The sequence below is a fragment of the Ammospiza nelsoni genome, chromosome 16 (assembly GCF_027579445.1).
Source record: "Ammospiza nelsoni isolate bAmmNel1 chromosome 16, bAmmNel1.pri, whole genome shotgun sequence".
Taxonomy (NCBI): Eukaryota; Metazoa; Chordata; class Aves; order Passeriformes; family Passerellidae; genus Ammospiza; species Ammospiza nelsoni.
This window is the reverse complement of record NC_080648.1, coordinates 9,064,742-9,087,866: the sequence shown is the minus strand read 5'-3', so window position 1 is coordinate 9,087,866 and position 23,125 is coordinate 9,064,742. Positions and strand designations below refer to the sequence as shown.

Sequence of the window (23,125 nt, the reverse complement as noted above, 5' to 3'; positions counted from 1 at the left end):
GAAATGGTTCACCTCAACCAGCTGTAAACAGGACTTTGTATTATGGGAATAAGATGGAAATATTTAAACAAAATCCCTTGAAAATGTTGAAAGCAAGAGTAGGAGGTGTAGCACTGTGTGCATGCCACAACATGGAATGAAAACCTGGAACCATTACAGCAACTAGTTTTTTCTAAGAGAAAACATTTGAAGTAATGTAGCTAGCAGACAGCACACTCACCTACGCTTCCACCCTAAACCTCAGGACAGCTGAGGAGGATTACAGCATTGCTTTCAAAATATTAAAAATATGCATTTTATTTTTAATTTTTGTCTAGAACCAGTCTCTTCCATTAGGCATTCCCAGTTCTGTTTTATTTCCCTCCTACAAAGGATCCCTCAAAAGCATCCTACTGGTGCCAGCTTCGCTAGACACACGTGGACACAATGAGCACTGAAGAAAAGGCTGAAGTACATTCAATGCTCCATTTATTTTCTCTCTGTTTGACATTACCTTCATGCAGAAATGTGATATCTTTCTTGACAACAGGGAAAAGTGGGATAATTGGAGGCTGCATGCTCTGGCTGCTGAGGATGTTGCGATATTTTGCCATGTTTCGAGATGGATCAAAAAGATCTTGAAGGTCTCTGAGGTGCTTTTCATACTTGCTGGGTAACTTTTCCCAAGTGCCTCTGAGACGAGCTACTGGTGCAAGATTTAACCCACTGCAAGGCAGAAATGGTTCATTATTAGCTGTGAGTGGAATTGTTACCTTCCAGAAGGAAGTGAAGGGTTGGGGGGTTGTTTTTTTAAGGATTAAAAATAGCTTTCCCAAGGTCAACTGTGGAGCTGGGTGAATAGCAGGCTATGAGCTCATCACAATAACCCTATGCTGTTTTAACAGGACTGGTAAAAACCGTGACTACTTAAGGTACAAATTTCAAATTACTGCCAAAATAGTATCTCTGTAATACAGGACTGACATCTATTTAAGAATCCTGTAAAAATGTATACCACAGTAAGAACAAAAATGGTAAAATATGCATGAGGTGAACCAATGACTGCACAGAAAATGAGAACAGTGCAGAGCTCATCCCAAGCAGAAGTGGCAAGACTTTAGAAAGTAATTTTTCCTTCTGAGGGTGATGAGACCCCAGCACAAGCTGCCCAGAGAGGCTGTGGATGCTCCACCCCTAAAGTGCTCAAGGACAGGCTGGCTGGGGCTTGGAGCAGCCTGGTGTAGTGGAAGGTGTCCCAGCCCATGGCAGGGGGTTGGAATGAGATTAGCTTTAAGGTCTCTTCCAACCCAAACCATTCTGTGATTCTCTGACTTCAGAGCTTCAAACAAGAGCATTTGTAAATGAGCAACTGACAGAACTGGAAGCAGCAGATTTGCCAAAACTTGTCACTGTGCCCTCATTCCCACTAAGGACAAATATATCCAAAATTATTTGGATGCAAAAACACCCTGTTAAATAAAAACATTTAATAAATTAAATCCACCCTCCCTATCAGAATTTGTCACCACCTATGTTCAAGGAATTCTGCAGTAATTGCAAAGTCCTCACCTTTGCAGAACTGGAAAGGGATGTGCTGCAGCATTGCTTAGCAAATTCAGAGCCACACTAATACTGAATTTGCTAGTCTCAGATTTTTTTTTTCAAAAATTTATTTTGTATTTGGTTTACTTTTTTAGACAAATTTCTCTCCATGCTATGCCAAACAAAGCCTTCCCTGACATGAAAAAATCAAACATATGCCAGCCCACAGCTCCTCTTTTCCACGCTACATTAAGATGGTTATCTTCCTATTTCATGAGACATATGGCACCAAACTGCTGTGCAGGACAAGGCAAGAAAGAAAACCCCTGTGCCATATGCTAACAAAAAAATATTCTTCTGGAAATAAGAGTAAAACAAAAACTAACTTATTTGCCTTTTTTTTTTTTCCCAGAAAAAAGACCACTTTAGTCATGGCCTGATTAGACTTAAATGAGAAGCAGAAAGAGTAATTTCCTTACCTAGAATAAACCATGAAAATTAGGGAGCAGAATATAAAAATTAAAATCAGTATCTATGTGTGTATTCCCACATAATGAGCAGCCACAGTCTCACTGACTGTCCAGTACCCTTCACAGAAACTCATGAATTCTTTAATGACTAACTACAAGCCAATACATTTGATGAACTGGTTAGACATGGAAGAAAATATTTTAAAATGGTGTTTTCAATAATGCTGCTGGGATACAAATCCAGATCTTTGTCTGATGAATCACAGTGTCTTTTTTTTTCCTACAGTGAAGGCTGAGTGTAAGATAATTGCAAATACAGGAAATGATGAACTCATGCTGTTAAAGCACCAGCATTCAGTATAAATCAGAAGAGAAAGCTTAAATGTGAAACTGAAGATGGGAAAAATAAAATAGAGAAGCAAGTAGATGACAGGAAAGAATGAGAAGGAAAATGAAACCAAAACAAGACTGATTTGAGGAAGTCCTTACAATGCAAGGAAGAAATAAAGTAATCTCATCACCACATATACGACTCGGTGCACCCTGGAAAAGTAACAGTGGCTGACAAAAAGAAGGGAAATTGGGTGCCAAAGTCACAGAAAATGACACAGTGCTCAGGCAGGTTTCTGCAGTTCATCAATCACACAGTGCTTTGTGCCCATCTTCTCTTTTCCTGTGAGGTACCAGTGAAAGAGAGACTGTCACACCTAGCACTGTAACAGGACTGAAGAGCCGAGGTGACTGCAGAGGCTCTGGTGACAATCCACCTCTGACCAGTCTGGCTTTGGAAACCCCCCCCAGCTCCAGCTGTAGTCTGCTCAGGTTATTCCCATTTCTTTCCTTTCATTTGGATTACCAGAACTGCCTGCGACAGCACCAATCAGATCTGAGAAATGGGAAGTGTTTTACCTTATCACCGCAAACATGGAATTGAAGTTCTTGCATTCTCGACAGTGGAGAGCAATTTTAATGAAATGCTTAATAATCTTCATTCTTTTGAGCTGGTTGGGTTCTGCTAAAATTTCCATGGCAACCCAGAAGGTCTCTTGATTTATGACATCCTCAAACTGTTTCAGGTGAGCGTTGCCTGTTTTGGAGTCCAGCTTGTAAAGGTCGTCGATGTACTCCGTGGGCTCGATGTTGCGGAACAACTCAAAGTCGCGCATGGAAAGCTGGGTGGCCACCTCGATGGTGCTCAGCTGCAGCAGGGAAATCTGGCTCTCTCGGAGTAGCTCTTGAGCATCCTCATCTGAGCATAAGGTTTCTGTTTCCATGTTGTTTTTCAGATAATAGCTGAAGAATGATTGAGGAAAAACAACACATTAGAGATGCTCTTCAGAGGGTTTGTGAACACAAAGACATTGAACTATACTAATCACTGTGAGCATTTCAGAGACAAGAAGGAACAACATAACCTTGTACTTCAGTAAATGTTAAATAGCACCATTACTTAAGTAAACAAACATTTCAAAAGCTCTTTGTTAATATTTTTACACTGTACTCTGTAATATGCTGTAGTGCTCACCTTTTCCATTTGTAAATTCAGCAGCAAAAATAGCATTTCAAAAACACACTAGCCCTGAGACATCTCCTGGTAATCTCTTTCTACATCTCTCACACAAATTTTGCATGGTTTTTTTCCATAAATTTACTGTGGCATACTAATATGTGCATGAGGCACAGAGTATTCAGGAAATGAAAATATATCTGGAAAATTCATTCTATGGTCCCAGGTAAATCACTTTCAGATACACAAAAGTTTATTAGTCATAAATTCCCTCTGTTGCCTAGCAAAGACAACTACAGAATACTTTATTTTAATAAACTTTCTTCTGGTATGGATCGGGACATCAGATAAAACCAAAGCACTTAATATTTTAGAAACATTCAGAGCAGTTTACTTAAAAATGGAAGAATTTATCTCAGGTTAGTATCAGTTCATTGCAGCATGACGCTGAGAAAGGAATTAATTGTATTCTTTAATCCTCAAGTACATGTGAGAAGTATCAAAACAAATACAACCTTTTTCTCTAAGTGCAAAGCACTATATAGATTATCTTGATCTGCCAAATTTAACTGCCATCAACCAAGCTTGCTGTAAATTTAGGGAGGGATTTTTGGGTGCAGAAGAGGAAGGCGATCCAAAGAAGAGAGTGAAGTGTAAGTTACTGGCAATTACTTGCTTGTGCTTCCAACAGACACCCATCTATTTTTAGTTAAATCACCTCTCCCTGATGTTGGGATTAATTATCATGGAGGTCTTTTCCAATGTGCAACATTTCAATCCCGAAAACCAGGGATATTCACCGTCCATTGAGCTGAATCCTGTCCGCCAGCTTGGAGAACTGGTCCGGGAGGCGCCGCTGCTTGATGACCCCCTCGGGACTGACGGACACCTCACACAGGGAATAGGTCTCAGGGGCTCCTGTCAGGTTGAACTCGTGGACAGCATGACTCACCACCTCCTTTGCTGTAGTGTCTTTGCTGATGATGATGTAACAGCTCTGCTGATCTGCTTTGAAGACTCGGATCACTTGATCTGGAATATCTAAAAAAAGAGCACAACACCTTTAATGTGTGATGTACTTTTCCCTTGAAAAGACACAAGGTCACTTGGATATTTTACAAGGGCATGTGATAGAACAAGGGGGAATTGGCTTGAGCTGAAGGAGGGCAGGTTTAATTGGATGTTAGGGACAAATTCTTCCGAGGGGGTGAGGCCCTGGCACAGGTTGCCCAAAGAGGTTGTGGACTCTCCATCCCTGGAGGTGTTCAACACCAGGCTGGATGGGGCTTGGAGCACTTGGTCTAGTGGAAGGTATGGGGTGGAACTAGATGATCTTATAGCAAGCCAAACCACTCTGTGATTCTATGATTACTGATGATTTACTGTCCCATTTGATCATCAGGAAAAAAAAACAACCAGCTTCTGGGGAAAAAAAAAACATGCTGGACTTAAAAAAATATTTAAAATACTCTGGGTTTTTCTTTATCTTTGTAAGGAAAAAAGAAGACTCTTCTCTCTGCTCTTTTAAAACCCAATTACTCTACCATCCCATGACTCCAATCAAAGCACAAGAGATGCAGGTATGTAACTAGACTGTGCACTGCTCCTTCCCAGCATGTCTTAAAAACATTGGCAGCATCATTCCTGCTTTGGCTCTCCTGTGTCTGTGAGAGCCAGGTTCACACATGTGCCAGGGCACTCTTCCCAGGGATGGGAAGCCACCAAGCACGGATGGATGGGCTTGGGGCAGGAGGATATGAGGAGGAAAGGAGATTTAATTGCTCCTAGAACTAGCCATGGGCTTTCACCCTCACTCTCTCTCCTGAAGGAACTTAGCTGCTGCCAGCAGTTAATTCTTTGGCTGGTGTGCTTATTTATAGCACATTTTATGTATTATAAATGCATTAGAGAACAGCTTAATCTGAGGCAGCCTACAGCAGGAAATAAATATCTACAGAAACATGTGTTTAATTCACAGCTTGATGATTGCAAATAATTTGCTCTATTAGTTATTACAGAAAGTTTGATTTTCTAAATAAAACTGATTTAAAAAAAAATGTCAGGAGTCAAAATGCTCCATAATTTTATGCACAGGGAAGCCCAGTTTTCCCTTCCCTGAAGACTAAAACTTCACAACTTTTCTGCAGAGCTGAGAAGGTGGGAGGATGCTGCTGAGCCCTCAGCCTTCAGAGTCTGAAGCTCTCCAAAACCACAGCAGAGGCAGATATTCCATAACTGCTGCATTAGAGATCCCCGGTGAAAGAAGGGAAGGGCTGTCATTAAAGCAACACCTCCCAAACAGCCCTCCCCTTCTCTTCTCTCACTGCTATTTGTCCAGTCCTTAAGTGCCAAATCTGTGGATTGAGACCTGCCCTGAGCCCCAGTGATGCTCAGGTGTCCCTCTGCCCAAGGGGAACCAGCCCAGGGAATCATCCTGGTTGTCAGAGCACCCAGGTCCTTCAGGCACTGCCAGCAGCAGCTCTCTGAGCACAGATTCAGATGCTGCACACTCCACTGCCTATACATTGATTTTCCTCCATCACAATCCACTGCTTAAGGAGGCAACAAAGATCTTTGGGGGTAGTGACCCTGGGGTTACTTTTTCTTGCATCAAGATTTATATGTGTTATGGGCACAAGTAGAAGGCATTTCAAGGTAAAAAGCAATCAGGTAATGATCCAGCACCAAAGGTCCCACCCATTGGAAAAAAGAAAGGCTCAACAACAGTTGTAAATAAATTTTAAGATGGAAGAAAACATGGGCTAAAAAAATTCCAACTGAAACCTAATTCCTCTAACAGTTTCATGATTATGATTAAAACATTATCAGAACATTCTCATCAGAAGCTGGATTGTAGCTGAATATGAGAAGTTCAATATATATGTGAATAGTGACAATATAAGAGAGAAGTATTTGTACTTTATATCAGAGTGAAAGGGTTGGAAATGACATACTGAATAATTAGAGAAGTGCCTGTCATAAAAGTGATAATAAAGAAACACAAGAGGGAAACATCTATACTTTGGTATCAACATACCTAAAAACAAGAACACACTGAAGGTGTAAAACTGAAATTTAATTGGGGAGAAAAAAGTAAAAAAAACCCCAAAACCAACAAACAAACAAAAAAACCCCAAACCCATGCAACCAAGACAATGTAACTTTTGACAGATAAGGGAAAAAATTACAGGCACATTTCTGTCTTCACAGTCTTCGCTTTTAAGCAGGCAAACATAAATTATTAAATTTTTTATGCATTATTCAGCTCATTCTGACAATACAAAGCACACTTCAAGTTGGCATGCACAGAATTTTAGTTATGAAGTACAACAGAAGAACAAACTAAACCTCAAAACTAGTATTCTCTGAAACTTCAGTTCTATGAAAGAGATATAAGCAACTTCATCCCTTTAAAGCAACGCCACAGAGAAGCAGAGGAACCTCCAAGAAGTCATTCAGTGTGCTGGGGGCAGAAATGGGAATAAAATGCAGGTGTCAGCCTCAGCACAGCACTGTGCCTGTACAGCAACCTATGGATTTGTTTTAAGGAAAATCACAGAGCACAGGGCTGTCCAATGCCCCACAGTGATAACTATGTCAGTGCAATGTCTGATAGTGTTACATTTACAGGCAAGCCATGCAATATTAAGGTCTGCAGGATGCTTTACATGAGGATACTTACAGTAAAACCCAACAGCTGCAGACAGGAGGAAAAGAAAAACATTGTATCAACACAAAATCAAGATTGAGATGCTTACAAAACTTATCAAGTGTACACTGTCAGAAATAATTTGGTTTTCTCTGACATTCAAACTGGCAGCATATTTCTTATAGCAAGCTTAAAGTAAAGCTAAGTGAGCCAGCTGAAGATGTCCCTGCCCATGGCAGGGGGCTTGGAATATTTGACCATTAAAGGTTCTTTCCAACCCAAATAATTCTGTGATTCTATCCAAGATGAACTATTTACCACCATTTCATATTAAGTGGTAACTTGTATAGTATTAAATTAAAATTTTCTGAAAAACATGTAGCTCTCATGCAGGCAGCAAGGATCTGGAATTGCAGCAAAAAGGGAACTTTCTTGCTATGGATATTTATGCACCTGATAAGATATATCTGTGCACATCCCTTTTAAATGGGAAATCTACATGTTTATGTAAACATAAGTCACAGTCACAAAACACTTTACAGAATATGCCATTATGTACAGAACTTACACTTAAAAAAAGGAAAAAAATATTCTGACCAGACATGTTTACAGGCAGCTGCATTTGCAACAAATGCCTCCTGCAGCCGCCCCATAAACTGGATTCCTACAGCAACAGCAATGAAAGCCCAGACCACATAGCTCAAAACATTTTTTAGGATTTTAGACATACTGTTGAGTATACATCATGTTTGCAAAACATGAAAATCACTGTGCTGCTACCATGGCAGTCCTATTCTATCCACAATACTGCCTGAAATATATACTGGCAGATAGAAGGATGGACAAGTCAAAGCACTGAGGAGAGATGGCAAAGGAGAAAGGGGCTAACAAAGATTATCTCCTTCCACCAGAGCCAAGTAAATTAAAGGCTCTCAGAAGTGGCAAAATACATTTCTTTGTTAAAAAAAAAAAAAAGTCTCACATGACCTAAAAAAAGTAGGCAAGAGAGGCTCAAGCAGTGTGGATTTTCAGTACATTTCAGTATCATCCCTGTCAGGCCCACAGGATCCCTAACAATGCCAGGCAACTGCACTCAGCAGCAGTGATGTGAGTACAGTACAATATTCCCCCTGACCCAGCTGCCTTGTTAACCATCCTGTAAATCAACCTCAAGCTGCCACTTACCTGAAGGGTTAGAGAAATCCAGAATGCTGGTTGTGGGCTGCAGCAGGTCAGGGCTGCTGGAGGAAAGGGTGCCAGGGATGGGCATGATGGCCAGGCTGTGGCGGCACTGCCGCGTCCCCACGATGCTGTCGTCCTGAGACTGGCTCACGCTGCCGTCGCTGCAAAACAGAGCTGCTTCAGTTACCTGCACCAAACTCCTCCTTCCCACCTTGGCATGAATGAAACTAAGAAAAATAATGGTGTTTCAGCTGTTTTAACTACATGCTGTAGACAGGCTTCCAAAACAAGATGGAGAAAAAGATATGAAAGCGTTCATGGGGAGAGAAAAGATATTTTGGTCTTGTTCTGCATTCTTGGGGCAGGTGCCATGATTTTTTTAAAAAACATAAGCAACATGGACATAATGACTAGACATCCTAAGCAACTGGTATCTCTTAATGGCCTGAGTATGAAGAAGGGTAGGTTTTAGGTAGAGGTTAGGGAGAAATTCCTCCCTGTGAGGGTGGTGAGGCCCTGGCACAGGCTGCCCAGAGCAGCTGTGGCTGCCCCATGCCTGGGAGTGTCCAAGGCCAGGCTGGATGGGCCTTGGAACAACTTGAGAGAGTAGAAGGTGTCCCTACCCATGGGAGGAGCTGGAATGGGATAGTTTGTAAGATATTTAAGTTCCTTCTCACCTAACTCCTTTCCAACCATTCTATGATTAAAGTATCACAACCTAATCAGGAACCATTACTTTTTGGCAAAAGAGTCTGACAAACCTGAACAGTTTTGGAGGCAAGATGCTGAAACGGGTCTTGTCTAAAATTTTCCTGATTCTGTTTCTCCCACCAGACACAGTGTTTGCTTTCATTTTCTTGTTTCCTTTTTCACGGGGAAACATCTGTTCCACATCTCCAGGCATATCTGGGATAGAGTAACGGTTGTTTTTCTTTTCTGCAATTTTTGGAATATGTGGGATTCCATTCTTCTCCTGTCCTATCCTGCAGAGCAGCTCCTTAAACACTGTAAGAGAAGATACAGTAGTTGTGAGTAATCTTTGCACACTCTGAACTTAACAATGAAATATTCTTTTCCCCTCAAACTTTTTGCTTCTCACATTCCAGAGAGAGAATAAGGAAACACTGCAGCCAGGGCAATATGCACCATGCATTTATTGGCGTTTTTGTTTGCATCTTTTAGATAAAGGAGTGCACGTGCTTTTTCAAGAGTAACTGCAAGACAGACTGATATTTTCCCAAACTGTCTTTGCCTCTGCTAGCACTACTGAATAGAAGCTCCATCAGATTTCCTATTACATTTATGAAACTAAGCTAGTCTATAACCCACACTGACCTTCTCAAAGCTGGAATTCCATGGAAATTATAGGGGTTTGTTTTGTTTCTTTCCACATATATAAGGTGAAAAAAAAAATGTTCTAATTGTCTTGTCAACATCAGTTACTTCTTTAAAGATCCTTTTAAAATCTTTTGATAACTTTTCAAGTCAGAAATTCAGTATTTTCTGTTGAAAAAATGGTGATACTGGAAGAATGTAGAACTCAAAGCAAATTACTCAAATTGTCCCTATGAGGAAGGCAACCAAAACTTTCTGTACAGCAAGTCCAATTAAATGGTACATTTCTGATGCATAATAAAAGCCAAGGCTACAAGCTTTCCCAGTATAGATTTGAATACAACAACAGGAATTGCTCATAGTCAGTACCAGACACTGAACACTCAATTAGGAAGTAAGGATAGTAAATATCACTGTTGAAAAAAGCTTCAAGATATTAATTCATTAAAATTTATCAGAGAAATCACCTTGAAATTGTATCAGCTAGCAGGAGGAGATTATAACCCACTTTTAAGTGTATGCTGCTCACATTTATAACACAAATTAACAACTTATCCCTGTCTCAGTTCTAGTGATGCTTCATTTCATGTCATTTCACTCAGTCTGGACCACTGGTGACTCTGGTTGTTTCAAGCTTTTTTTGCATTATGCTAATAAGCAACTGCTGAGGGCTTGAACCTTTTTAGCTGCACAGTGATCAACACAGTAAAATAATGAAAAGAAAATCAATAGTGAGCAAGGGCAGGTAACTGGGAGAAGGAAATAGGAGAAGAAAACCATCAGAAGATAATGGATACAACTATGCAGGAAGGAGCTATCCTGGGCACAGTCTCCTTCTTTCTGTAGCTTTTGTTATTCTGTTGCCTGAACAAGATTATGGAAAAAGAACAGATCATTTGACTGAGATTTTAAAGAGGTATTTAGGTGTTTATATTCATGATGACAATTAAAAGCCAACATTTATATGCCAGACCACTTTTTATATCCCCTTTTCGATTACAAAGGTAATTTATCCTCTCATTCTTACAGCCCTTAAAGAAAGTTTCACAAAATCCCAGTCTTACATTTTTGCTGTTTCTTGGCAAAAATATTGTGGTCCAGATCCCCTGGCTTTGTTTCAGCCCCACTGCATGGAGGGACACTAAATCAGCTTAAACAGTCATCTGAGGATTTCTCAGGGAGTTGAAGAGCTGCCTGTGCTGGCTCTGTGCCACTCGACATGCAGCCCTTGGCACATGAGAACCTATCCAAGCAAACAGAGGCACAACGAGGGGACTTCTGCACAACTTCTCACCTCGAGAGCAAGGTGGAAAAAAAAGGTGGAACCCTATTGCACTCATACAGCCAGAAGGAGTGGAGTTTTTCTTTCACACATAAATATATATAATACATACAGTCTACTCACCAAAAATGTTTGTTTTTACAGTAATGGAGAGATGTGTGTTATTCTTTAAGATTTCCAGAGCTTTTACAAAGGTAATGTTCTCAAAATTCTGTCCATTTACTTCCATTATCTTTAAGAAATAAAAATTGGGACTATTAGGAGAACATATATCTGACAGAGTTATAAATACAAAGGTGATAATACAGGCACAGTAAGAACTTCCCAGGAAGTACCATATCATCTTTACTGCAGCTACAGAATGAAAACATTCAGTGTAAAATAACTATTTTCATCATGTCAGAGAAGTTATATCCTGTAAATAGGTCAGGACTTCCATTTTTACTTGAAAAATGCTTTAAATAAATTTATTTTCTGTGATAACACGACATTCTTGCAGTTAATCAGAAATGGTGGCTCATAAGCCACAGATATCACTTCAAAGGTGGATTTTCACTGAGTGTGATCTGCCTCAGTGAGCTGGGATCAAACACATCAGGTGAGAATCCATCCCACAAAACAATCTGATGGTTTCAATGTAAACCATATCTCCAATCAGAAAGTTTCAAATAATAACCATAACTTGGTTTCTTTTCCCATGCTGTTTTTGGAATATTTAAATATTTTACATATTTTGAAAACTATTTAACAGAAACCCATTTAACAAAAAGAAATGGACACTGAGCTGTGGCATTCCCACACTTTCCAGTGGTTTGGTTTTAGTACACAGCACAAGATTTCTGTTGAGAACAACCAAGAGGTGAGTGAAGCAGAATATTTTAAATTAACTTATTTGTTTTTACCTGATCACCACGCTTAAGTCCAGCTTCTGCTGCTTTGCTGCCTATCTCCACAGTCTCCACAAAAATGCCAAACCCTTTGTCACTGCCTCCAAGAAGGCTGAAAAACAGGGGAGAATCTCTGGAAGGTTTTTGCAGGGTGATTTGTCTCCATTTTGCTTTGGCAGCACAGGCAATATTCAGCAATCTGAGATGGCCTTTCATTTTCTGTAACACAGAAGACACAAAATGCACTGCAATGTTTCTTTGATCAGAAATGGAAAAACAGGTATGAAAAATACCCCAAGGGCCAGAAAACAGATTTTTGATATGAGATTTTCAGATCTTACTAAATAAACCTTGTCCTCTTTTGCAGAAATGCAAAAACTCCCAAATGAGTGCCATAGGTATTACTTTATATGGCCTTTATATCTAATTTATATTTAAGAACAAATGTATCCCATGTTAAAAGCCACGTGTTAACTGTTACACTTGGAGACTACAGCTTTAGGCACTGGTACCACTCAAAAACTGAAATATGATGTACTAGAAAATGTAAAATTCATTCTTTTTGGCTCCTACCGTATCTTCCAAGTTCTTTTCAAATTCTTCCAGGAATCGAGTCATGGCAGGATCTCCTTCAAAGTCATTAAAATGATTGTTCACCCACAGTAACACTACCCTGGTAACCTGTAAAAACAAAATAAATTATGCATATATATATATGCATATAAAGGTACCTATGGTTCTTCTTCTATAAGCTTGAATCTATAAACACAGAGGAATACTTGGGTGTGGCAGAAGAACGTAATATAGATTACTGTATCTGATAGGAAAAAGACATTTAAACTTGAAATCATCTTCTTTTCCCCTTTATTTGTGGAAGCAAATGAAAAATTTAAAAACCCAATATTTTTATACCTAAAAAATACTGGCAACCTCACCCAGTACCTACTGGTGCATAAAATCCATCTTCACCTAAGCCTTCCTGGCACTGTTCATGAAAATCACCGTTTAAAGCATCCTAACGATTTTTTTAAAGGAAGTTCTAGTTGTGATAATAAAAAGCTTTCTTCTAAGGAATTGTATTTAAGTCTTCAGATTGTTTCTGTTGGTGCTACAGAGTCACCACTATTCATGGTAGTCAGTCTCACAACTGTATTATCCACCCATATTAAAAAAAAAAATCTAAGTCTATAGCAGTTTCTCTTCCAAAATTATACTATTTCTACTTTTGTTTGATGACACACTTCTCTTTATCATTCCTTTTATTAAAAACCAGTAGCTGCCAACCTGAAAAGCATGGAAAGAGGTAAGAAGAGAAGCAGTAACCACAGCAGACCCTGCACAACTTCCTATACAAAACATCCAGTGTTTTGACAGTATGTTGGACTTCCTCAGCTCAAGGCTAGAACACATAAAAACACTGGCTAAGAATCAACAAATTGGCACAAGTTCCAGACTATCAAGGTTTCTCATGAATGAACACACAGTTAAATAGAGTGGAGCCTAGTTTTATTTATCTTAGCTTATCAGCAATACAAAAAGAGATCAATTTAAATATATTTTCACCAGAAATATTAATCTCTTTGACTGCAACCAACCTTATCCCTGAGGCTGTCCACTGTGAACCATTCCAAGAGTTTATTTCCAACTTCCAAGGGACTTGTTAGAAATGTTCTGTATGTTAAAAGAAAATCTTCGATGTAGGTTGGATCCACAATAGAATGTTCCTCTATTAAGTGCATGATGAGTCTCTCGGGTGTTGCCTTAAAAAAAGCAAATCAAAAAAATAACTGATATCTCTCACCACTACCTCTCCCTAAAGAGGAATTCAACATAAACCCACATGACCAGTATAATCCCATCAGAAAGTTCAGTTATGGCCAACTCAGGAGAAAACGCACCAACATGTTTAAATCAAATCCTTCTGCTTCTCTCAGCCCTGATATTTTGCATAGGTAACACCTGGCTAAAACAATTAGTAACTTCCCTTAATTTAATTTTTTGTAAGAATTTTAAGTTCCTCTTTCAGATTACAAAAAAATGGCCATAAATACCCCAAAGGGTGCTCCCAATACAAAACTCAATGTATGTGTTGAACAGGTTACAACATATGCAACTTTATTAAAGGGAAAATGGAAGTAAAGTTGGAATATAATACACATTCCTTCCAATCAAGTTTTTTGAGCTGACACAGACAAAACTGAATATGTATACTAGATTCAAATTTACTTACAAGTAAATAAAAGTTTAATTGATTAATGGAAAGCATAGAAAGAAATGTACCTTGATAACTATGTGTCCTTTCCTGGTTCCACTGCGATCCAGCTCCCTGTGCTCCTTCACCATCACAATTTCTCCTTCTTCCTCCACTTTATGAGTGTTTTTTTCTACATGGTTCAGAATCCTCCAGTAGTCTTGCTGGGCTATACACACAAACTGTGCCCAAGGAGAACAACAGTGAATAACGTAGCTAAAATATTAATGTATCCCCCAATCTCCAGGCTGAACAACCCCAACTCTCCCAGTCCCTGTCCACAGCAGAGGGGCTCCAGCTCTCAGAGCACATTTGTAGGTTTCTCTGTACCTGTTCCAATCTGTCTCTTTTATTAGATGCTTAAAAATAAGATATAGTTATACAGAATTGCAATCTTACCTGACAATCATCTACTTTAGTTCTGACCACTCCATTCATGTACTGTTTGTCCAGTGAGGGAGTAATCCCAAAACTATTTCCCATACAGAGACTCTCACTCTTCCCATCAGGATAGGTGATTTCTACTGTGCCATTTAAAATAACATACCAAGAATCAAGCTAGAGAAAGAAAAAAAAAATTAAAAAGTGAAGCTAATTCAACAACTTTTGTAAGCTCTTACTCAGAAAGGCTCATTCTTGTAGCCTCCAGTTTGTTATCAGCACATCTCTGCAACATTTAATTCACCAACCCTCCACTGTAAGGCAGTGAGATATAAGAGATGGAAACAGGAATGCTTTTCAACTTTCTTCATTTACTTCAGAACTGATTCTGAAGGGAGAAAAACTGATTAATAGATTGCTTTCTTAATAAGTAGGCTAATTGCCATGATATATTTGTACCATTTAGTGAGAATGAACATTCCTTCCCTGGGCACCCATTTAGTCACTGCCAGAGATAAGTCTACCTCACCCCTTCTGGGAGGGATGAACAGCAAGTGCCATTCCAGATGTCTTGATCCAAGCAGGAAGAGAAATTTCAGGATAGTGACTCAGGGCACCTATGCTGGAGCCTGACTACTGATTTCACACCTCCTCTGGCAGCAGGGACTTACTTCCTGGCCATCCTCAAGTATGATGGCTCCTGCTTGCTCCACGACTTCAAATATCATCACTGAGCACAGCTCTCTCCTCACAGACATGGTCATGTTGGCAAAGGCAGGGAGTTGATGCATGAATTCCAACAATTGCTCTGTTGGACAGAGGAAACATTGGTATGATGACTGCAAGGCCCAGGGTTTCCTTGGATTCCTTACCCTCCACGAGTGTATTAAATGTTAGTTAAATTCATTTAAAAATTGAATTTAAATTTGAAAATTGTTCAGGGGTGTTACACTTCCCATTAGTGCCTGTGGCTAAAAAGAGCCCAGTGTACACTTTGTCATCAAGAGCCAGAACTCAGCTTCACAGCCTCGCTGGTGCTCTGATTGACTCTCAGGGCAGCAGTCTAGCTAACAGTAAAAGCACTTCAGCTTCAAACATTTAGAAAAATTAAAAATACCCCTAGGTACAGTAATTATAAGCTAGACAGGAGCATGAAATGATTTTCCAGTGTTCAGAGACGCAATCTGAAGTACAGCAGAAAGCAAATTTTGCTATTGAAATTCATGCCAATTTCTAGTTAAACACTGCAGTAAATTATCTTCATTTTAACTGTTTTGCAGCTTACAGTTAAGTATACCTATACTCAGTAATAGTATGTTCTCTTTGCTATTTAATAACTACTTCAACACTTTCAGGCAGTCAGAATTACCTTGCTACATGTCCCATTACATCAGTGCATACAATGACTGTAAAACATCACATCTCCAGTATCACAAAGACTGTTGTTCAAAATACTTGGATTCTCAGAACAAATACTCTCTCAGATAGCAAGAGAAGACATCAATTAAGAGCATCAAGAGAGCAAAGTGAGACATCATTCAATTATTAAGATATACATTGAACATTAACTCATTAAACAGTTTTTGGTTATGCTTCTCTTACAGATGTTATATGAAGTAGCCCTATGTAAATTTTACTGCTGTATTTTTCCTCCTCACCAATGTCATCATCAGTTTTATCTGCAGGCTCCTTCTCAAGGCACTCTCGGACAACATCTCGCCCCAGAAGTGGATCAGAAGTTCTGTCAATGTCTTCATCCTCCTCCTCTTCTTCATCTTCAGAGTCTACAGGAGCTTCCGGAAGACCCGTTAAATCAACATCTCCCATCTCACTTTCTGTAGCCTACAAAGAAAACGTCAGAGGGTTCAATGTCCTCAGTTCAATGAGTTATGGTCTGAGGTAGCTAATTAAAAATATTAAATTCTGTGACCAAGTCTAACTAGAATCTCTAACAGCTCCCTTTCTGAACACTGAGGAAAACATGTTGTGCTGAAATCTACTAAATTTTCATTTTACAGCATTTATTCTCTTTCTTGTGAACTCCTGTGACATTGTTTTTTCACCATTTGAGTCCACAGTATTAACAAAATAGTAATATAGTTTAGTAATATCATTGGTTACCCAATGCCTGTCAGCAATAGATGACAACAAAGACATCACCCTGAGCAACCAAACAAGACAATGGTCAAAGAGTACAAAATAACAGCCACAAAAAGCAGAATCACATAGGAATCACTTGCACTAATTCCTTATGTACAGTTTAAATGATGTAATGGCATGAAAATAAATTTCCAAACAGATGGAAGGGGGAAAAAATGTAGTTTCAAATTCTCAGTTTCTACAGAGTAGTTGCTCAATCACTTTTTTTAAAGCTTAAGCCAGAATGCAAATCATTTTTCTGTTTAAATTCAGAAATTTGAACAACAAGATGCGCCACTGAAAAGTACAAGGCAATTATATAGAAACTTGCAGAAAATGGAGTTTGTTTTTAAATGAGCGCATTTACCACACTCACTTTCACTTTGAAGAAATCCTTGAGATTTTACAAAAACACTGAGCTAAGGTTCTTGCGCGTTCACAAAACATCCAAAATGAAGGATGAATTTGAACACTGTAATGGAGCCAAGCACAGCTTCTCTGGACAACCTGTACCAGTATCTCAAAACACTCACAGGCAAGATTTTCTTCTCTGTACCCAAATTACCTCTGCCTTTTGTCTTCGTCACTACAGGACATGGTAAAAAGTCTTTCTAATAAATCTGCTTTAAGTATTGACAGGGTGCAATAAAGTATCCCTGGGGCCTTAATCCCTATTTTCTCCAATCTCCGGGGGCTTCACACAACTGCCAGATGGAGACTGCATGCCCAGTTCCACCAGCCAAGTCCCTCAGGGCCCTGCCATGCACTGCCTTGAGTCCCCTGGCCTTGCTCAGATCCTCAGGTGCTCTCAAACACGACCTTCTCTTCCCATGGCAAGAATTTGATCCCCCAGTCCCTGCCTTGATGTTCAGGGCATGGAGAGATGTGGGAAGAGCAACCTGTGAAAACTGAGACAAACATTCCTGAGTGCTCTGCCTTCTCCATGTCATCAGTTCTGCTGCCTTATTTACTGGGGAGTGAAGCACAATTTCTATCCTTTTTTTGGGGGTTTTGGTTATTTGACTAATGTACCTGTAGAAGCCCTTCTGGTTTTTGACACGTCCCTTGCCACATCCCCCTCCAACTGAGCCTTACCCTTCCTGATCCCAACCCTACACATTAGGGCAGTGTTCCTATATTCTTCCCAGGACACATAATTCCTCCCTGATTCCACCATGCATTTTCTTCTTGTGCTTCATTTTCACCAGAAGGTCCTTACTTGGTCACTGCTCTCCTGCTTTTATGGCCTCACATAAAACAATATTCACTTAAAGTGATTTAATCACACCAGACTGCACTATCTCCATCTCCCTACACACTCCATGCTGATGTGAGCTCCAGTACCTGCACAGAGGAACAGCTTTGTCATCCTACACAAGAAAAAAAAAAAACCTGGGGTTTATATATAACCTTAGAGCTTGCCCACATTTTGGTAATCAGCCAGCTAACCTAATAAATAAAGCTTAAACTATTTTAAAATATGTATTTCTTTCAGAGGAGGCTAACAATATAGAGAGGGTTAAATCTGTTTTACATTACATCACTTTATTGGCTTCTGTAGCTCACATTAACAGTTTTGGAATTAAGCCCAAGTGCAAATTGTACTTGGAGACTCTCAGCAGCACATGATCAGTACAGCATTTTATTCTAGGACTTTTCTAGCATTTCTTCATCTAAATAGTCACAATTTATACCAACTTCTCCATGCTATGTCAAACAGCAGCACCAATCCTCACTTTGACACACCCATGCTAAACCAGAAAAACTGAGGTTACAGGTTCTACAAAATTTTTAATATCCTACAGAGGAAAATAGGCAAATCAGCTCCTTTCTTGATAAATAAGTTATGATTTGATCAAACTATGAAATAGGAGCAGTTCCTCCAACTGTGTTTCCAAGATTCTGTGCAGATGGGTGACAGAATGCTGGCAGGTCAGTGCTGGAGGAACAGGAAGGATTTCACTCATAAAGCCATCTGCAAAAGTAGCTGCTCTTCCCAACCACAATGCTCCAGCTGTTGCCATTATCAAATACAAAAATCAATCCTAGCACAAACATTTATGAACTACTGATGTACAAAATGAAACCTGAAGCTGCAATCCTCAAATCTCACACAAATATGGATTTCCAGGATCAGGTCTGTGACACAGGGGTATCTACTGAAATATATATCCTTGATAAATATTTTATGGATAATCTATTTCAATATTGAAGCCTTAACCACACTTGGAATTACTGCTGGACAATGATGCTGCTGCCCACAAAGAGTACATACTCCCAAAGTGATAAATGAAGGATTTTGAAAAAAGTGCAAGGGGAGAGAACTGACAGAAATAAACAGATTGAAAAAAACTGATGCAAACTGGTTGGTCACTAAGAGAAGATGATTGCCAGGTATTGATACAAGAAACTCATTTCTCTGAGTAGAGGTGAGACCCTCTCCAGCCACATCTAGAGAGACAATTTGGATTCCTTGTGCGACTCTGACTGGGCACCTTAGAGCCTGTCCCATGAAAGGGCAAAGAAAGATGTTTTCCCTGTGTAATACCTGTCAAATTCTTTTTCTCTGAGGACCCCTGTAACAGGTCAAAGCAGCTGTACCAGCCTGCATTTCAATTGCTGTATGCACAACCAAACAGCTTCCCCTACTTCCAGCTGAGCACCATAGTTCTAAAATTAAATGTACTTCCAGAAAGGGACTGACAGAAAAAGAATAAATTCTTTTAAATTCCCCTCAAGCAAGAAGTTACTTGAAAAATTGTAGGGAATAACTTACTTTTTCTTTCTATAATTAAAAAAGGTTTGCAGCACAACAGAAAGACACCTGCTCTGCAGTATTCCAAGCAAGCTAGAATTCACAATACACACATTTGGACATTTTGGAGTCTGTGTTTCAGAAATCTCCAACAGGGAATAGCAACAGAAAAGGCAAGAAAGAAAAGCATAAATTTTCATCACTTTTTGCAACTAACTCAGGATTTAACACAATGTCTCCATAGCAGAGCTTACAGGCAGGAATCTTCTGCTGATCTCACTAAGCTTTATGTTCATAATTTTCTGTTTAACTGGAAATGGGCTTTACTCTGGACTGAGAGGCAGCTGGGACAAGTGAAACCTCATTTCAACACTGTTGATGAATGCAGTGTACACAGATGAAGAGAAAATCTTTACATATCTTAATAAAACACTGTTTCATTCTTTGGTTCTACCACTCTCTAATCATGTTTTCCAATTCTATAATGAAGTTTGTACTACTTACTGAAAAATTAATGTCAAGATACCATTAATTCAAAAGGTCATTTCAAGGTTGCATTAATCAAAATTATCCAGAATATTAGTGACACTTATGATACTTCTAAAGAGTTTAGCATGTGAAGCCTGGCATGATACATATGAAGCTGACTGCAAAAGCAGAGCAGCATTTTCCAAACACTTTATGAAAAGCTGTATTTTGCTGTACCAAAAATGCTTTCAATCATTGAGTCAATACATCACACCCAAAATGTAGGTTTATTACATATCAAAGATATTCTCTACCCTCATAATATGATGACTATTTGGAGGAAACCACTTTTCTTTTTTGCGATTTCAAAATCTGTCTATATTGATGTGTTGCTGCAATATAATGCTGTGTTAAATATTGTGCAATGGCATTATTACTCAACATTTATCTATTACTAAGTAATACCTAGAGATCTTTTATAGATTTGTGACAAATAATAAGAGAATTCTCCATCACTAACTGTTACAGCTACTGCAATAAAACCCATAAAATACATAAAGGCACATAAAATACATCCTTTATCAGGTCTATCTGCACATTAGGCATATGAGAACGAGATAGTAAAAATTCACTAAAAAGTTAAAGGGGAGAAAATCACTGTGGATTGTTAAGGATTTCCCCCTTTCATGCCATGTCTTCTCTTCACCCACAGCTTATCAAATGCTTGATTTTGTAATGCAATCTTTCACAGTTAATGTCACTGCAGCTCTGATCATACATGGCTGTAGAATTATCTCTCAATATCTCACTCATCAGTGATCAACACTGGTGACCTGCCTCAGCATCAGCCTGGCCAGCCAGGAATTCTCTAACAGATGTCCTCATTTCCTTCAGGATGCAAAACCAGACAGGTGAATGTCACTGAAAAGGACATTCTTACCTGAAAAATCCTAACTCCTAAAAATTAATATAAAATCTGCAGTCATTTTCACATTAATTATTCCTTAGTGTACAAAACACCTAGCACCACGGCTTATTTGCTACAGTGCATATAAATATGTTACTCCATCATTTCTTTTATTTATATAATTTTTATTTGTTTAGCAATTATGCTCTTTTGTCATTTATGGATGAGTAGATATAAGACAATTACCCACACATGATAAAAGAGTGTTCTCTTATTACAAGATATCATTGCTAGATTTCTTTGTAATCAATAATATATTTTAAGTGCTTTTCACTTAGAGAAACCTCTCCAAACTACTCAGGCAGGCAACTCAAGCACCCTGCTGTTATGGCCCTGCAGTGCCTTTTCCAGTGTCTGTGCAGCTGTGGGATCTGGACACTCTCAGCCCTACCTCTAGCCCTGATGGCAGCTTGTCCTGGGGTGAGGTCCCCATCACCATGGCTGGTCCTGGTCAGAAGATGCAGCAGCAGCAATGTTGTGGCCCTGCTGAATCACCCTGGCAGGACTCTTCCAGCCCCAGGGCTCCTGGAGCTGTTGGCTCTTGGACTCTCCCAACCCTAACCCTGACCCTAATCCTCACCCAAACCAATTTTATGGGTTTTCCAGATCAGAAAGATGTGGGAGCTGCAATGCTGGGGCCCTGCCAGCATTGCTCAGGCAAACCTTTTCCAGCCCCACTGTTCTGGAGCTGTCAGCTCTTGGACTCTCCCAACCCCAACCCAAACCCAACCCTAACCCATCACCATGGCTGGTCCAGACCATAAAGATGCAGCAGCAGCAATGTTGTGGCCCTGCCATGATCTCCCTGGCAGGCCTTTTCCAGCCCCAGTGGAGCTGTAAGCTCTTGGACTCTCTCATTCCTAACCCTAACCAAACATCAATTCTGACGTAGTCTTGATTCAGAAAATAAGAAAGAGTAAAAATAATCAAGATGCAGAACACCATCTTCCAGCAGAGCCTCTCAGAAATAAGAGAACTCATGGAGCATCTTGGGGAGACTCTCAAGAATGCCTGCCAGCTACTCCTGATCTAGCTGGCAGCAAGCAAATCTAAAGTAGTGAGGTTGTAGATTAAATAGGACAAAAACACAGGGACACTTCCAGTGTTCTAAAGTAATTTTTGCATTAATGTCTTATTTTTCAAGTTCCCTAAGCAATATATTGCTGTAAACAGGTATCATTAATCTGTTTCCAGTATAGAAATAATATCCAGACAGCACCTAAGCAAAAGGAACAGGTTACACCTGTTACAAGTTACATCAAAATCAAGTTACACCTACACCATGCTCAACAACTGCTGTATATTCTGTATTGTGGCCAGACTGCAACTTGGAAGTGGAAAAGCTGTGAAACGACTGATCAATACAAATCCAAGCTGAATGCCCTCATCAATCAGAGCATAAACACCCATGAAATGAGCTCTGTGATTTGACACAAGACAGGTAACTTATTAAGTGTATTATCAGTAAACAAATGAAGCTATCTCTGGCTTTCAGCCAACTTCTCTCAGGAAGCCACACTAGAATTTCCACAGTCAATTAGTGCAAAGTGGGTTTATTACCACACTTTTGTTTGCAGAACTGAACATCTGCTATTAGCAATAAATATAAATAATCAAGGACGGTATTGGAAACACCAGGCTGATTTCGAGAGATTTGTTCCATTTCAGAAAGGAAAATGATCCCATGAATCAACAACTGTTACTTTTAAAAGCCGCAGCATACTTGGTGGTACAGAAAGATGTGAAAAGCAACAAAAAGAGCTTTACAAGCAGCAGCTTGTTGCATTTCTGTGTCTGTGGGAGTGCTGAGCCCCATGGGCAGCAAGGGATAGGCAGAAGCATCAAGAGGGTTTTACCCATCTTGGATAAAGGGTCACTCTTCCTGTTTATGGAATGGTTTTAACACCAAGGAAGGACAGCTATGAAACCAAAGCAGTGTTACCTGATAGATATCCGAGAGGCTGCTGCTCCCAGAGTCACTGGCAATGCTGCAGCCGGACTGGCTGGAGGGGACGTGCGTCACCTGGGGATGGGGATTGTCCGTGAGGTGCATCTTGGTAAGGTCAGCTGGAAGCTGCAAATAACAGGAATTTGGGGAAAGGCAGGGAAAAGAAAGGAAAACAAGATGTGTAAGTTTGATTGGAAGACAAAGTTCTTCATAAAACTTTGGTTAGGCGTTTAAATTTGTATTTGAATTGCTGAATTATTGAATCAAAATCAAACAGAATTTGAACCTGTAACTTGACATACATTTTGAGAAAAAGCTAGTTTAGACTAAGCTGACCCAATCACGCTTCAGTTTTCATAAAACTGATGGAAAACAATGCACCC

The 23,125-nt window shown here is 39.6% G+C and overlaps 1 protein-coding gene across 3 annotated transcripts in view; it reads right to left on the bottom strand.

Annotated features, from left to right (window-relative positions):
- Positions 1 to 23,125, bottom strand: part of RAPGEF6 (Rap guanine nucleotide exchange factor 6) — a 122,251-nt gene that overhangs the window by 24,616 nt on the left and 74,510 nt on the right. For 2 of the 3 annotated variants that reach the window (XM_059483404.1, XM_059483405.1), the window contains exons 7-20: positions 22,737 to 22,868; positions 16,124 to 16,307; positions 15,137 to 15,273; positions 14,484 to 14,642; positions 14,114 to 14,266; positions 13,429 to 13,593; positions 12,407 to 12,514; positions 11,849 to 12,052; positions 11,070 to 11,178; positions 9,091 to 9,334; positions 8,333 to 8,490; positions 4,299 to 4,539; positions 2,901 to 3,284; positions 494 to 705 (exon numbers count right to left, since the gene is read on the bottom strand). In XM_059483404.1, the coding sequence (XP_059339387.1) occupies positions 494 to 705; positions 2,901 to 3,284; positions 4,299 to 4,539; positions 8,333 to 8,490; positions 9,091 to 9,334; positions 11,070 to 11,178; positions 11,849 to 12,052; positions 12,407 to 12,514; positions 13,429 to 13,593; positions 14,114 to 14,266; positions 14,484 to 14,642; positions 15,137 to 15,273; positions 16,124 to 16,307; positions 22,737 to 22,868 (2,590 nt within the window). Of the gene's footprint in view, positions 1 to 493; positions 706 to 2,900; positions 3,285 to 4,298; positions 4,540 to 7,180; positions 7,196 to 8,332; positions 8,491 to 9,090; positions 9,335 to 11,069; positions 11,179 to 11,848; positions 12,053 to 12,406; positions 12,515 to 13,428; positions 13,594 to 14,113; positions 14,267 to 14,483; positions 14,643 to 15,136; positions 15,274 to 16,123; positions 16,308 to 22,736; positions 22,869 to 23,125 lie in introns of all 3 variants that reach the window. The other variant, XM_059483403.1, reaches the window with a different exon arrangement.